The sequence below is a fragment of the Brugia malayi genome (assembly GCF_000002995.4).
Source record: "Brugia malayi strain FR3 genome assembly, contig: Bm_v4_Chr4_scaffold_001, whole genome shotgun sequence".
Lineage (NCBI taxonomy): Eukaryota > Metazoa > Nematoda > Chromadorea > Rhabditida > Onchocercidae > Brugia > Brugia malayi.
Genome location: NW_025062478.1, coordinates 13,252,949 through 13,269,705, shown reverse-complemented (window position 1 = coordinate 13,269,705; position 16,757 = coordinate 13,252,949). Strand labels below are relative to the sequence as shown.

At 25.0% G+C, this 16,757-nt stretch overlaps 1 protein-coding gene and 2 non-coding genes across 3 annotated transcripts; 1 reads left to right on the top strand and 2 right to left on the bottom strand.

Moving 5' to 3' along the window:
- Positions 1-1,591: 1,591 nt before the first annotated feature.
- Positions 1,592-1,784, bottom strand: Bm7768. The gene has a single exon (XR_006228223.1). It is a non-coding gene; the product is annotated as a small nuclear RNA Bm7768 (small nuclear RNA).
- Positions 1,785-8,268: 6,484 nt separating this feature from the next.
- Positions 8,269-8,977, top strand: Bm3417 (Uncharacterized protein; the record flags this gene model as incomplete). Its single annotated transcript, XM_043082605.1, has 3 exons — positions 8,269-8,332; positions 8,552-8,652; positions 8,828-8,977. The coding sequence occupies 3 exons, from the start codon at positions 8,269-8,271 to the stop codon at positions 8,975-8,977; spliced, it is 315 nt and encodes a 104-aa protein (XP_042938539.1).
- A 1,813-nt stretch (positions 8,978-10,790) lies between these two features.
- On the bottom strand, positions 10,791-10,862 carry Bm14498. The gene has a single exon. It is a non-coding gene; the product is annotated as a tRNA-His (tRNA).
- Between the last annotated feature and the right edge of the window lie 5,895 nt (positions 10,863-16,757).

Sequence of the window (16,757 nt, the reverse complement as noted above, 5' to 3'; positions counted from 1 at the left end):
AGAGTATAATCAAAATGTTTTTGCTAAGATTCACTAATTGGTCATATTAACATGAAAATTATGTTCAATAAGACAATCTTTACTTTAATGTTACTCGCTTTTCAATTAGAAAAGTTTCTTAATTGAAGCATTTGCCTAAGGATTATTCAAGTAAGACAAGTTGTGCGGATTTAATAAAAGTTTGTTTCGATATGTTATATTGGGATTTACCGACAATGCCAAAAAAAAAGCAAAACGAAATGATTATCATCCCGTTATAGATCACGATTGGCGCAGTATTTTTCCTTGTACCAGAATGAAACGCTAAGATGCTGTATATTGTGGTAAAATAGAGATTAACATAATATTTAGGATTTCTCAGTCCACATTGAGGCATCGTGAATGAAATCATGCAACTATTAAAGCATAATATTATTGTCTTTGATGGTTGCCCATATAATTATTCATTATATAAATTTGTTCATTATAGACATCAAACAGATGTATAAATTTATATATACCCTTTGGTACACATTATATAATATATATATATATATAATTACTTCTGCTATTTAATACATGATCTGTTTATATCAAAATCATCGCCAATTCAGATAATAGTTGCAGTTGTGAAAAAAACAAAAAAAACAAAAAAAACGTGATGAAAGAAAGTGGCGACAGTAAACGAACTGGTGAAATATGCATTTTATGTCTAAATCTCAATTAAATAACATTTGAAGAATTATTAAAAAAATAACACAGGTTTTATTTAAAATGCTTCAAAATATCTACCGAAGTATCAATCAGCGGTTTCTTCGCTTAAATGACTTTTTATATCTACCAAATTTGGTAGACTTGCGCCTTGCACTTGAACACCATAATTTATAATATTGTTCGAAAAACCATGCATATAAGATGAAAAATTAATAAATTATTATAAATTTTTTGTTTTATTTGCGTATTTTGCTCCGTTCGCGCATTTAAGAAATGATATAGCATTAAATGCAAATGTCTTGCTATTAGCTTATATTCGGAAATATTTTGAGGGTGAATTAGTTCTCATCGAGGTCAGGAGAATTTAAAGATTTGTGAAATTATCTAAAAACACAAGTAGGAATATTTTGTTACAGATGTGTGCCTTACTTCCTTTTTAAATTGCAACTATTTTTCTTCCAAATTTTTTAATGCTTAAAATATTAAATATAAAAAAAATATGTATATATATATATATATATATATTTTTTAAGATTTGGTCGTGTGATTATTGCTCAAATTATTAATGTTCATGTTAATATGACCAATTAGTGAATCTTAGCAAAAACATTTTGATTATACTCTTGCTTGTTAGGTTAAAAATCAGCAAGCAAAGTTGCGCATATTTTTACCATCTATAAACGATCTAAAGGACTCATATATAATGGTACATTTTATATATGTATACTATTGATTAATTAACAATTCAAATTTTATTTGTCTTAATCTTGACATTTGAAAAGATGCACTGGGCAGTCTTTTATGTGATGTTGGATGAAACAGAGTTACTGTGTATAGTGAATGTTTACCATACATTAATTATTCCAGCATCTTCGGTAATTCAACTTTCACCCCAAAGGGTGAATGGGCCGTTCCCGGAGGTAGGTGCAATACCGGGTCGACCCGCGGTAGGTGAGGAGCAAGCCCCTTCAAACCCACCATGGTCTCAAAAATAGGATAATCTCGAAGTGATCGATTGACCACATATCAGAGATTAAGCTGATAAGAACAGATACTACACTTTGATCTTAGCCAATAGGCCGAGAAGCGATACTGCAATCCCATTGCTATTCAATAATAGTTCATGCTGCAGCAAACTTCTGATAGGTTTTGCAATTCTCTAGCAGATGTATAAAGAGCATGCTCTTTTTCTCTTTCGATGCATCACTTGCAACGACATCAAGAGTAAAAGAACTAATTGTTAATGCAACTAAATGCACCCTCGAATGGAACTCCGCTATCACATTCAACCGTATCGCAACTGAGAATACTTTTCTCTATTCGCCTCTTTCGTCCACTGAACCACTGCAAAATCCTTGCGAAATTGGCTATAACATTGATTCAGTGATGGGTTTGTTTGTCTTGCTCTCCTGCATTTGACCGAGAAAATCTTTCGCCTTTTACTAAAGATTTCCGTGCAGGAGAGTATTTATGATTGTTAACATATTTTTTGGAAGCCCTTTAAGGGGCTATTATTTGTTCCAGCAATTTAAGTTTTGTGTGATTGTTGGATATCGTAACGTGACGAATTTTATTCATTTTCCTGATCCAATTAATTCATTGTAACTACGTGGATCGAAATCAAAAAATTATCATTTTCAAAATTTTGCCATTTCGACTGCCTGAAATACAATCTGATTGGCGAATAGAGATTGTACAGTTAAACTGAAGCAGTAGTTTATAGCAAAATAATTTTATGATTAAGGAGGTCAACTGAACGAAGAACTCTTAATCTTGTCAAATTAGGAAATCGTTTACGGAGCCGACAAGCAATAAAACATCAAAAGATGTTAACTAAGTAATAAGTTGATAATTTTAACAGTATTCGAATCGGGGACAGTGGTGATTCTTGTTTGTAACGACAGCACTACTCATGTGATAAGTGTAGTGGATTAGGATGTGAGGAGGTAACACTGATGGAAACGTTCATGAGTTGCAGATGATGGCGAGGTTGATTTCTACAATTTAGATTTGTATATGAGAGTAGACACTATAAATGTCTTTGTAGTGTTTTTTTATATTTGCTGAATGTTCTGGATGCGTTTGCTACTCTTTTGTAAATCTCTATTGCTTCTGATGCTAATAGATGAACTATACTTCACGTCGTTGATTATTCAGAAAGACCTAGAGAAAAAAATTTTCATATCTGATTTATTGCGCTGATCCTTATGCAAAATAGCAATGAACTTGGGAAACTTAGGAGACATCCTAATCACTTCCCGTAAATCTTTTCTGCTATGTCAAAGTGAACGAATGTCACCTAAAGTCCTATATTATATTTTCACAATTTCTTCCAGATATCTGAGAACGAATAATAGATATATTTCTATTAACTGTAAAACACATTAACTGTCATATAGAAATACTTTTGCAATGATACCAGCCTATTTAAAAGTATTCTTGGAAGTATTTTACTAGCTATAAAAAGCAAAATAATTTGATCTGATTTTTCTCAGATGATAATGACTGCATCATCATGACTTTTCATACATTTGAAAATACGTACTTTTGTTGCATCTGAAAATGCATTTGAAAATGCGTAATATATGTTTCCAGATTTCAGATGGAATTCCATCAAGCTCAGAAATGGAGTTATGTCCAACTCAGCTTCAGTTATTGTTGAACATATTTTTTGGAAGCCCTTTAAGGGGCTATTATTTGTTTCAGCAATTTAAGTTTTGTGTGATTGTTGGATATCGTAACGTGACGAATTTTATTCATTTTCCTGATCCAATTAATTCATTGTAACTACGTGGATCGGAATCAAAAAATTATCATTTTCAAAATTTTGCCATTTCGACTGCCTGAAATACAATCTGATTGGCGATTAGAGATTGTACAGTCAAACTGAAGCAGTAGTTTATAGCAAAATAATTTTATGATTAAGGAGGTCAACTGAACGAAGAACTCTTAATCTTGTCAAATTAGGAAATCGTTTACGGAGCCGACAAGCAATAAAACATCAAAAGATGTTAACTAAGTAATAAGTTGATAATTTTAACAATATTCGAATCGGAGACAACTTCCAATGCGTATTCTTTATTAAAATGTGGCATTACAAATAGGCTCAGCTACATGAAACATGAAAGTCGGATAAACGATTTCTTACGTGAGATTGGAACATTTGTCGGAACTTTTTTAATTTAATGGATTTAATACAATTTTACCTCTACATATTATAATTTGGTTTACCGAATATGTATATGTACATAATAACATGGTTAAAAAATAATATCTATAATCAATGCATCAGTATTACCAATAAGTGGAATTGCCTGAAGTTTCCATACTGATCCAGTTGTCGAAAAAAAATTTGTATGTTTTTGCTATTCTTTTAATTGCAAAATATTGATAATGCTTTAATTGTTAACAATATCAGGCTTATTGTAGAAGAGAAGTGAACAGCACACAGTTATTCAACTGTACCAACAATCCGTCAAATGTTGACAATGTTGCCATTTTTTCGCTTTCTAACTGTTGTCGTTCTGCTGTTGAGCCACCAACTGTTTGGAAGTGAAATAAGTGAGCAAGTGAATGAAATACTGTGATTAATGAATCGAAAAGTTGCTATACTCAAAAACTGAACTCAGACAATAGTTTTATCTTTTTATACTGTGAACCAATGCACATGATTACAGTAATACGAGTTAGTAAAAAGTTGTCACTTTTTTGATGACCCTTACTCTTTATATATTGAAGTTTGTTTAATTCAGTCGCTTATGAAAGAGAATACCAGAATGGAAAACTGCTAAATATTTCAACATTGCAGATAGGACTGGTTTATAACAATGAAAGCTAATCGAACAAAGAACTTGCAATCTTTTAACGATCAAGTATGAATTGTCAGACTGGTAGATCTTAATTATAAGCTGGCAACAATCTGCAACATTCTCAATAATGCGCGCGAGCTTAGTTACAATTGGAAGATAAAAGTTGAACAAAAATTTGACTAATAAAACTGAAACGGTATATATTTATCTGAAAATACCAAGTGTAGTAATGAAATTGGTTCGATTTTTTTCCGATGAGTGAAATATAATTAATTTGATTTTACAAGGAATAATAACAATTCTAAAATCTGAACATACTCATTATATGTTTACCACGCTTTACCATTTTAAAAATTTTAAATTTTATTTATAAATTTCTACATATGGACTTAATACAAATCTACGCGAGTATTTCGACATATTATAAAACTGGTTGAGTTTGACATTGACCTTTAACACGTGTATGGTTAAAATCTTATGTTTTGATGTTTTTGTTTAGCAATATTGCTTACAGATTTATCAAAGAAGAAATAGCGGAACATGTGAACAGAATTGTGTAGATGATACTAGAACCGGAAGAACGAAAAGAGTGGAAGAAATTAGAGAGTGCAAAAAAAGTTTAAATCGGTATTGTAATCCTCTCCAAATTCTTATTTAAAAAATTTACATTATTACCATATTGTCTTCTTGCAAAAAAATTTACATTATTACCATATTGCCTTCTTGCGAATTTGAAAAATCGATTTCAAACCTGAAGCTTTGAAATTTTGTGTGTTAAAGAAGTTTTAGTAGCAGTATACGGACATATTTTTCCACATTTCACGTTTCATTTTGATTTGCCTTTTCCACGATTATGTGAGTTTAAGCTTCTAAACGAAATACATTTCTGAAGGTAGATCTTAAAGTGCGAGAAATCAATAGATAAATGCAGAAGATCCTGAAATTTATGCAAAAAAAGTGGGAATAAAATTGAAATTAAAAATTTTGATCGTTTATAAGCTTTATTTTTCAATTTCAAAATCCTTCCAGTTATACAGAAGAATTCCTGAAGTAACTGGATGTTATATTATGCTGCGACTCGTTGCTTAATAGCTAAGTGTCTAGTTTCCTTAATTTTCCATTTATTATCAATAATAGAATTGCTGATTCGAATTATTTTTCCTTTGCTTTTAGTTTCCTTTGCTAGTTTTATCAGCATATGAACAGTTATCTACCATGAATATAGTAGTGATGTTTTGATTAGTGTGGCATGACTTAGTTATACAAACCAAAATGAATGTACTGAAGGCAGGAAAAACTAATAAAATTCATCATCTTTTTCCACACTTTCTTTATTAATTTATGATTTAGCAAAAATTAATCCAATCTTCATTTCGTATACTATTTTTTCAAATTAAATAAAAATTTTTTGTCACTATTTTTAATGTTTACCTACAGTAGCATCATTTCCAGTTGTTATTCATCTTTGCTTATTTTTTTCTTAAATTATTCAAAAAAAAAAAGATTCGCTTATTTTTTTTTTGGAAAATTCATATATATGATTTAATAAAATAGTGAATTTCCGAAAAAAAAGGAGTGCATAATGAAACTAAATCAACTTTTGTGAAATATTTTATTTTTTCTGAAGGTTTAGTTCAATTCAGTCAAAAAATAGTCGAAAAATAAAAAAAAATATTTGACGACTTTTATTACAGAAGTATTTTCTTTTCTTTTTCCATTAAATGATTTATGAAATTTATAAAATGTGCAAAATTTTTCAAAGAATTTTTAATTTTGAAAAAAATCTTTAAATTTTAATTCTTAATCCGATTTATGCAAATTTAAAATGGATTTTTCCTTTTGATATTGACGCCTGTGTTATATAAATATATATGTATATGTGGTTATATATTGCACATAAACCTTTGCCGAAGAAATTATCATATAAAGAAAAAGCATATGAAAAAATGCTTCAAAATAAATTATCAAGATAAATTACCAATTGACTTTTCAAATTTCACAATTTTATAACAGGTTTCCTTTTTTTTTTGAATAGTTTTTTTTTTTTTTCTTTTTTCAGTAATTTCTAGTGAATCTACCTAAAAGATTACTGATTGATTGGCTCGCATAATATCCAAAAGTTTATCGTTTTGATTTAAAATAAAAAAGAAAAAAAAAATTCTATTTTACTCCTTAAGGAATGAATGCACATCTGCAGTAATTATTTTATCGATAATAATATTTATTTCAGTGAATAATGATGAGTTAAACTGAATATTATAGCATGAAAATATATGGTTTATTGAAATTTATAAATAGCATTTCGTAATTTATTTCTTCATAAAATTTCCATTAATAATATAAATGATATTTTTAATAATATTTTTTTATTTTTTTTCTTTTCTTAATTGTAAATTTTCTTTTAACTTAATTGTAAATTTATTTAGCCAAATAAAATATTTTATGGATTTTATTTCGTATTATTAAAAAATAACATAAATGTTGATGTTTTATTTTTTTTTACAGCCGTCTAAAAATGGAATGTGGAACCAATCTTTTTTCTTGAACTCTATTAAAGCTTTAGCATTAATTTTCCTTTCTTTTCATAAGCTTCCGTTTTATTAATAGTGTGTCTTCATTTCATTTTTTTTACTTTAATAATAATGATAATGATAAAGTGAAACTTTTAAAATAATTTTTCAACAAAATAAAAAAAAAAAAATTGAATCTTCAAGTAAAGTATCTTTTTTTTAAGATAATCGTCAAGGAATGAATGACATTTTGAGATTTTAAACTTATCGCCTTAATCAGCATTTTTGAAGTCATTAAAATAATGCATAAAGACATATTGCTGGCTTTTGTTATATTATATCTTATTCATCATTATCAATTATAAATTTCGTTCTAATTTCAATGAGAATTGTTTGATTTTAGAAATCTGAAATTCATTTTACTTTTTTTTGTCCATTAATATATTAAAAAAAAAAGAAAGTCGGTCTAATTTGAAGCAAATCGTTAAAATTTTCTTCAGATTCCTTCTTACATCTTCAATGATGAATCACGCCTTCCTAAAGCTAGCCTTTCATAGTTTTCCATATATAATAATAGCACCATTTAATTAAGTTTCTCTACATTTTTGCTCCAAAACTCTTTTACTGCTGAAAATTAGGGTTTAAGTTTGGAAATTAAAATTTAATCCATAATTTTAATAAATTTTCCATATTTTTTGAATATATCTGGAGAAATATAAATTGTAAAAAGTATTTGAAATTATAAATAAATAAAATCAGATCGATTCATCATATATCACACAATTTAATTATTTGTTGCATTTTGATCTAAACAAAAGTCAATTTCCCATTGATAAGCCTCTAAATAATTGATAGTTTGAAAGGTTAAACAATAATTTCTGGGATATTAGAATGATTTTCCCATAGATTGGTCAGTTAATTATTTCTTAATAATTAGTTCGTAGTAACAAGGAAATAGCTAACAAAGTAAGAAAGTGTCGGCAAGGTTAGGTATCAAAAATATAATATTATTTTTCTAATTGTTAATTAGGATTCTACTTTTTTAATGCTAAATTGGTTTTAATTCTAACTGTAGTTTAGTCATCTAACATTAATGCATAACTGTTTATTGCGCTTTTCATTATAGTAATTTGTTATCATCGTTTTCTAAAGATCAATTTTAATTCAACCAAAAAAAAAAAAAGGAAAAAAAAAAACAGTGTTATACAAATTTTGAATTTTACAATTTATTAGTATTTTGGTATTGAAGCAAAATAATGCAAATACATTTCTTATTGATATTAATGGCACTTTTGATGACAAACTTATTAGCTTTTACAGGTAAGAATCTTCCATTTGAATTTAAATTGGCTTACTTGATGAGAATTATGTAACTGGAATTAGTAGGACTTCAAAAATTTCAATCAAAAAATTTAAAACTATGTTTTCCATTTGGAATGTGTGAGGCAAATAAATAAATGCACTTAATTAATAATGTCACATTCAATTTCAAAATATATTTCAATTTTAAAGCTTATCCAAAATGAATTATATTTCTAGAATTAGGGTTTGATACATCAACAAGCGCTTGCTCTGTAAAACAGAAAGGGAAAAGTATTTGTCAATGTTGCAAAAGAACATGTTGGTACGATATTGCAAATGTCAGTTTTATCATTTGTAAGATATTATTAGTAATAATTTTAGCATAAGCATTTAAATCCTTTTATATCAGTGGATAAAGCTAAATACCATATCAGTTTTAATTATTTATCATGCAACTATGAAAAGAAAAAATTTCAAAAGGAAAAAAAAATTAATTTCAGTGAAATTATTTAGGCAGCAACAAATAATCTCGGGCATATACCTGGTGAAAAAGATGAACAAGAAGCACTGGATACATTACATTTGATTCATTTATGCATGCTTCTGAAGTGTGGCAATATATGTCCAAAAATTCCTCGAAGTTTACCCAAACTAACAATATAAGATCCATCGTACTTTATCATTTCCTTTTACACTGATGTGAAATAAATCATTCATTTTTAACCAGCAAATGTGATTTTGCACATGAACTTTCCTTTTTTTTTTTGTTTTCCATCTACAGGTAAATAAGTATACACAGTAAAAATTAGCATTATTTATTATTATTATTATTATTATTGTTATTACCGTTATTATTATAATATTATTATTGTTTATTATTATTGTTGTTACTATTATATTATTATTATTATTTATTATTATTACTAAAGTAGTTTTTTGAGAAAAAGAAGATCGATATAGTAGATACAGCGATCAAACAACGAATCCTTGAAGCGTACGAACGAAACTAGACCATTACTCTTTCCTCTTTGTAGAATTTATTTGACAGTGTTTTTTTTTTTCTTTTTTTTTTTTTGAAAAAGTTTCACATCAATGTTTAATCTTTTATTGACATCTTTAATGTATAAGCATACATTCATACTTATTTTAACATATGGACTGAGTTGTGCTGCTTATGTAATTTCACAAAATTATTATCCGTAATTAATACATACAAATGCATAAGAGCATTTAGTCCTTTCTTCTGTAAAACTCTAAATCTAACTAATTAGTGTCTCAAATATTTTCTACATTTATGTTTGTCCCTTTTTAACTTAAATCCTTTGTCATCTTCAATACAGCAATAGAAAAAAAAGGTCAATTGAATATGTTGACCTCAGTATCAGTGCTCGAAATATAATCTTATATTTCAGCATTACCAACTTCAGATACGTTCCCTTTTACAAATGAACAAACAAACTTTTCTTTAAATAGCTCAACATACATTTATTTCTTATATATGCAAATCATTTTTGCTGTTTAAAATGTTTCAGTCGATAAAAAGAAATTTGAAATATAAATAATAGAATGAATGACTGAAGCAATTTATTAAATAACATAAACGAACAAAGTGATTGTGAAGATTTTTTTTTTGATATGATAACTTCACACCGTATTACTCTTATTTCAAATTTATTTTCTGAACATAACATTGCATACTACTGTCACAGTGGACAAACTTATAACTAATACAATGTAAGTTAATTGATTAAACAAAATATGAGATGATGAATTGATAAATCCAAAGAATGCAAAAATAAAAGACACGTGCTGCAATGTCACATGAAAATAATCAATTGTGATATATTTTTAAGAATAATGAATCAATATTACCTGATGATGTCTCTCTCTCTCTCTCTGTATGTTTATCTAAATAGAAGAGTAAATAAAGACAATTTGGATAGCATCCATATATTTTAAAAAGTAATGATATGATACATTTATCATATCATTTGCACTAAATAATATGAAACACTATTATTGATAACAGTAGCTAATATCACTGATAAGATAACAAAGACACATCCACAAAAAGATAATCGAGATCATGATTATTTCAAAACAAACAATTAATTATCAGTTTACAGTTTTGATAGGTTAATGATAACATAGAAATGAAATACAAATAGATGATGATGTTAACATTATCAGATTTCTATAAATTTTATAGCACAATATGAATAATTTTTATTTAATTTTAACCTATATTGCTTTTCTAAAATTTATTAATTTTGTTGACTAAATTAACAATTAATGATAAAAATTCAAATTTGCTATTTTCTTGAAAAAAAAAAAAAATTTGCTCATTGTTTTAAAATGTTTAATGCTTACATTTTATAGACCAGTGAAAAAGAAGATCAAATTCAATTATGCATTGTCATTTTCAGAAATGAGAAAATGGGAGGGAATATTTTTGTTGCATCCATCCATTTACAGTTGCCCAAGACAGGAATCGAACCTGTGTCGCCACGGCCACAACGTGGAGTACTAACCACTATACTACTTGGGCCACCAGAAACTGTCTAATTACTTAATAAAGTGAGAAAATTATTGAAAAATTTTTCGGAAAATTCATAAAAAATTATAGTAATTGCTAAGACAAAAAATTATTGTTTACTATTTTCTTATAACAAAAAGCTTTTTTGGTTTTTTTGCCATTAAAATTTATTGTATAATTCGAAATTAAATTTGAAATTGTTTTCAAATGAAAGGCATAAAAACGTTTGTTTTATTTCTGTTTTTTTATAGAATTAATTAATTAGATAAAACTGACCAAATAGCTAAGAGAATTATTATCACAGTTTTGGATATGTTATCCATTATTTTCATTTATTTTCAAGTGTTTTTCTTAATAATTAAGCAAAATTAATATTAAGGCACAAATTGATAATAATTATTGTCTTTTTTAAATATCAATAATTAATCTCTTTAATCAGTTATCTTTTCTAAACTATTGTTATTATTATTACATAGTGCTCTTGTTCCAGCTATCAATTTCAATGATAATTTTCAATCAATCTATTTATATTATTATTTTAGGTTATATTTTTATTCTATATATTAAAAAAAAGCACAAATTTACGAATTAATTTTAGTGAGAAAAAATAAAATTTTAAAATATATATATCTTAGCAATTAATAATTCAAATTGAAATATTATCAATTGAAAGCAAAAAAATTATTTCTGTGTTTTCAAATTTAAATCCATTCTTTCCTCATTCAATTAAAATTTATTTGTCATACCGTATCTGGTGTTTAAGCAAATAAAACAGGTATATTTTAAACCTTAAATGAGATTTTAAAAATATCATTTTTTGCTTCAATTAATTAACATTTGTCATGAGAATGATAAAATTTGGATTTCAACTGTTGTTAACAATCACTAATTAATCAGTGAACTTATTATTACTTATCAATATTTGTATTATTACATTTATCATAACTTACTCTTGCTATGCTCATATACTATTATTTCATTTCTATTTTATTCCGATCTATCTTTATTTCAATCTTCCATTTTAATAATTAAATTGCATTTTATTTATATTTTATCTCAAAAATTTTATCCTATACCAAAAATTTATAAAAATTCTTTTGCTTATATTATTTAATAAATTAATTCCATTGAATTTCGAATTTTTCCTCTTAAATTTTAATATGCAATGAAAGCACTTTTTTGTTACGCCTTTGAAAAAACTGGCAATGGTTTTCAAAACAGAAATACATTCCAATGAAGTTAATTTTAGAATATCAAAATTAGTTTCATTAAAAAATTTTTTCTGTTTTCTCTGAATTTTTTCTTTATTTGGAAGTACTTTTGGGAATTATTTCGATAAAAGAAGAGAAAAAAAAAATTAGAAAATTACTTTTCAATCAATTTATAAATTTATATGGAAGAAAAAAGGAACAGAAAGAATTTATTTCCATTAAATGTTCCTTCAACAAATTTTTATAGCATATTTAATTTATTTCATTGTAGGTTTTTTTTTTGTTCATATTTAGTTATAATTATTGCAAGAATAGTTATTCGTTTTCAAATTCATTTTTTTTCGTTATCAGAATAAAATGATAAAAACATTATGCAAATTTAAATTTCTTCACATTTTATATTTGACGTAGAAGGGAAAAAATTAGTAAAATTAATTATTGCTTTCCCGTACTTTTAATTTTTTTCTCTTCGCAATAAAAAAAAATTTTATATCATAATTAATATTTTTTATTTGCTTATAAATCAATATAACTTAAAGCAAATGATATAATTTTTTTTCCATTTGCTATCAATTTTAATCATTGTAAAATCATTTTACATTCTTGTTTATTCTGTTCAAATTGTTGTTTTTTTTGTTTTTATTCTGATTAAAAAATTGTCAATTTATCAAAAAATTATAATATTTAACAAATATTTTAGCAATATTGATTAATTTTTAGTAATACTGACATGTAAATTCAAAACGACACTATGTAATAGTTAACAATTTCACGTGAAAATCTTCATATATACAAAAAAAAAAAAATGAGTTAAATATTTTTAAAATAAACTTAACGCTTATATAAACAGCAAAAATAAAAGTAACAAATTAGTTATTTTTTCTTTTTTTTTTGTAATTTTTTATTCGAAATTTTTTATTCAATTTTTTCTAAAATTTTATGTACTGATTAGTTTGAAATTTGAGTTCGTTTTATTAAGTTATTCACTAATCAAATGTATCAGTATATTTTCTAATATACTGATACATCTATCTAATATGCTTCTTTCTTCTTTTATTTTTCAAAAATTTCATTCGTTCATTTCATTACAGTTTTTAGATTTAAATTCTAAATTAATCTTCAATAATAACTTAAAATTTAATAAATATATAAGCTTAATAACTTAATAATAACTCAATAATAACTTAAAATAATAAATAAAAAAAAAGTAAATATATAAGATTTGAAACAGTTTTATTTTGGAAGAGAAATTCATACTGTTCGATTATCTATTCATTCATTCATTATACATATATGAAATTTTTCTTCGTTCTTTTTTATATAAATTTTTCTGTCTTAATATTTTTAAAGAAAAAAAAAAAAGGTGGAAAAACGACAAAAGAATAGGAAAAGGTGAACAAAAGTTGAGATCAAAATATTTATCGATTAATTTGAAATTAATTTGATATAATCATATATGATTTTATCGTACGAAATATAAAAATTCGCTAATTTTTTTTGGTAAAATATTTTTTTTTTTGATTTCAACTTTGAATACAATTGCATGAAGCAAAATTTACAAATTTGAAAATTTTTTAGTTTGCTTATGAGCGTAATTTTTTCATTTTGTTGAATAGAATCAAGTAATAAGTATAATCATTTAATCAATTAATATTAAAAATGTTGAGAAAGGTAATATTACATTATGCTTCTCACTAAATTTTATTTCTTTTAAAGTATTAATTTTTTTTTTTTTTCTTTTCAAATTCATAAATGTTTTATATATTAAAAAAAAAAAAAAAAAAACCAACTATAAAATATAAAACAGTAACAGAATGTTTATCGTATTTATCTGTCAAATATTATTGATATGACAGTTTGATTATAAATGTATATTATCAAATACTATAGATATGATAAACAATAGCAAGAATATGGTCTTGTTTAATTTTATCATCATTATTATCACTATCACTATCACAATCACCAATACAAATGCTTATAAAACATTCTAACAATAAATTATGCACAATAATAATTTCAAGAATCATTAGTTGCAATTTCTAAAATATTATTATCATCAAGCAGTAATAAATTTCAGATTTTTTCAAGCAAATACCAGAAATTTTCGGTATTTGTAAAAAGATATCAAGAATTTCAGGTATTTTCTCAGTCATTTTTAATTTAATTTCATTTATTATCAATAAAAATTACGTAATTAAAATTTTTTTTTCTCTTTCCTTTTCGTTATGAAAAAATGAAAAAGGAAAATTTTCATTTATTTTAATGGTGTCGACTAATATCTGAATTTGATTAATTATGAATTTAAAATAAAATGAAATTTTCTTCTCGTCTTTTTCTTTCTGCTCGTAACAATGGGACGGAATAGTTGTGAATTTCCTGTAACTTTTCATTAATTTAATCTATTATCAATTGCATAAAAAGAATTTTTTAATTTCTAAAAATGGACAGATTAAAAAAGAAAAAAAAAATTAAATAACGTAAATTTAGCCTAAATTTCAAAAAAACAAATAAATAAATAAAATTATTTTAAAATTTTATTAAAATGGATTATTATAAAAAGGTTTATCGTTTTTCTATAAAATTTACAATCAAAAAAAAAAAAAAAAAATGCAAAATAATAGTTTCCGTATTCAAACTAGTGCTGTTATTTAAACAAATTATCAAAATTAATGCGAAATAATTGAAAATAGCTAAAAATCGTTAAAAAAAAATAAATAAATAAAAAATTAGAAAAAAAATTAATTCGAAAAATTTTTCTTCATTCATTTTTCTTGCTTTTCTCTCATTCTTCTCTCTCCTTTTTTCTTCTTTATTTAATTAATTTTAGCAATTATTTCTAAAATTTTGTTGTAAAAAAGATATTTTGCAAAAATTTGTTAATAACATTAATCATTTGATATTTTTCATTTAATCGCTACTTTAATGTTATTTCATTTTCAATTTTCCTTCGTATTTCTCTTTTTCGTTTTTCTCGCTTTTTTTTTGGTATAAAAATCAGTAATGTCTTTCTTTTTTTTATTTTTTGACTCATGTTTTAGTCAAAAAATATTATTTGAATTGAAATTTTAATTTAAATTTGAATTTAAAGCACGAATTTGACAAATTTTTATTCTAAAACAAGAAATTGCCTATTTGATCATCATCATATCTATGATAATTTTATTCTGAGTTATAAAATATTATTCATTGCATGTGTGTTTGGCAATTTCTATTAATAGAAATGAAAAAGGATTAAGATATTTATTTAATAATAAATAAATAAGTAAGTAAGTAAATAAATAAATAAATGAGTAAGTATATATATAGTCGTATAAACAATAATTTCACATAGTATTTATTTGGAAAGTTTTTTCGATACATATAAAACATATTTAATAATGAACAAAATATTTCATTGCAACTAATTAATTAATTAACTCGGTCAATTAATTTCATCGCTTGCCACTGAAATTTGTAATTAAAATTTTTGATTAAATTTAATTTACAATCATTTTATGCAAATTAAATATCATTATCAAAATATATAATAATAAACAATATCATTGGTTAAGGAAATTTTCATTTCATTTATTATTAATTAGCAAAAAAAAAAATTTTTTTTTGTTTATTATTAATTTAAAATCTTTAATGTATTCACTTCCATTTTAATCTATTAAAAAAAAAAAAAAAAACATAGCAAAGAAATATAAAATGAAATTATAAATTGAATAAAAATTTGACCCCTACAATTTTTCATCATCATTTTTCTTTTTTCTTTTTTTTTTTTGCCCCATCGATTTCTTATCCTTGTGAAAAAAAAAGATACATATATATATATATATATATATGACTCTCTGTCTCATTAACAATTCTCGAGATAACGAGAGTGAGAATAACTGAATGAATAACACCAACCATCTTTGCAACAACACTGTGAAATAGTTTTCAATTTTGTAGAGAGAGAGAGGGAGAGGGAGAGAGAGAGGTCACAAAGATGACAGAATTTTTCGAGAGTATATGGAAATTTAATCAAAAAAGCCATTGCAAAAGAGTAAAGAGTAAAGTATATTTTCTAACATTAAAAATCAATTAAATATGGTATTAGTATAGTGTAGTAGTAGTATAAACCCTTTTTATCATCCCTCTCTCTCTCTCCCTCTCTCTTCCTCTCTTCCCCTCCCTCTCTCTCTCCCTCTCTCTTCCTCTCTTCCCATCCCTCCCTCTCTCTCTCTCTCCCTCTCTCCATTATTCGCCTTTTCATATTGAATAGATTTTTGCTAAATCCGAAATGAATGTGCGCACACCACTCAACAACCAAACCAAATTGTAGCATTCAATCTTCTTCAAACAAAAAAAAAGATTGTAAATCATATGGGAAAAGTATGATGGAGCAAATTTGAGTAATTAAATTTAATTATTAGAAATTAAAGTTATTAATTAATAATGTTAATTATAAAAATTATCGATTTGATATTGTTTAAAAAAAAACACAAATTATTGAATTAATAATGTTAAAAGGAAAATTTTATTGATTGATATTATTATATAATTACAATTTACTTTTAATGATACGAATTGGTTTACTGATAATTAAAGATATGCATTATTGATTAATATTATTAGAAATAAAAGTTTTTGATTAATAATGATAATAATGATAAAAATTATTGATTTGATATTGTTAAAAAAACACAAATTATTGAATTAATATTAA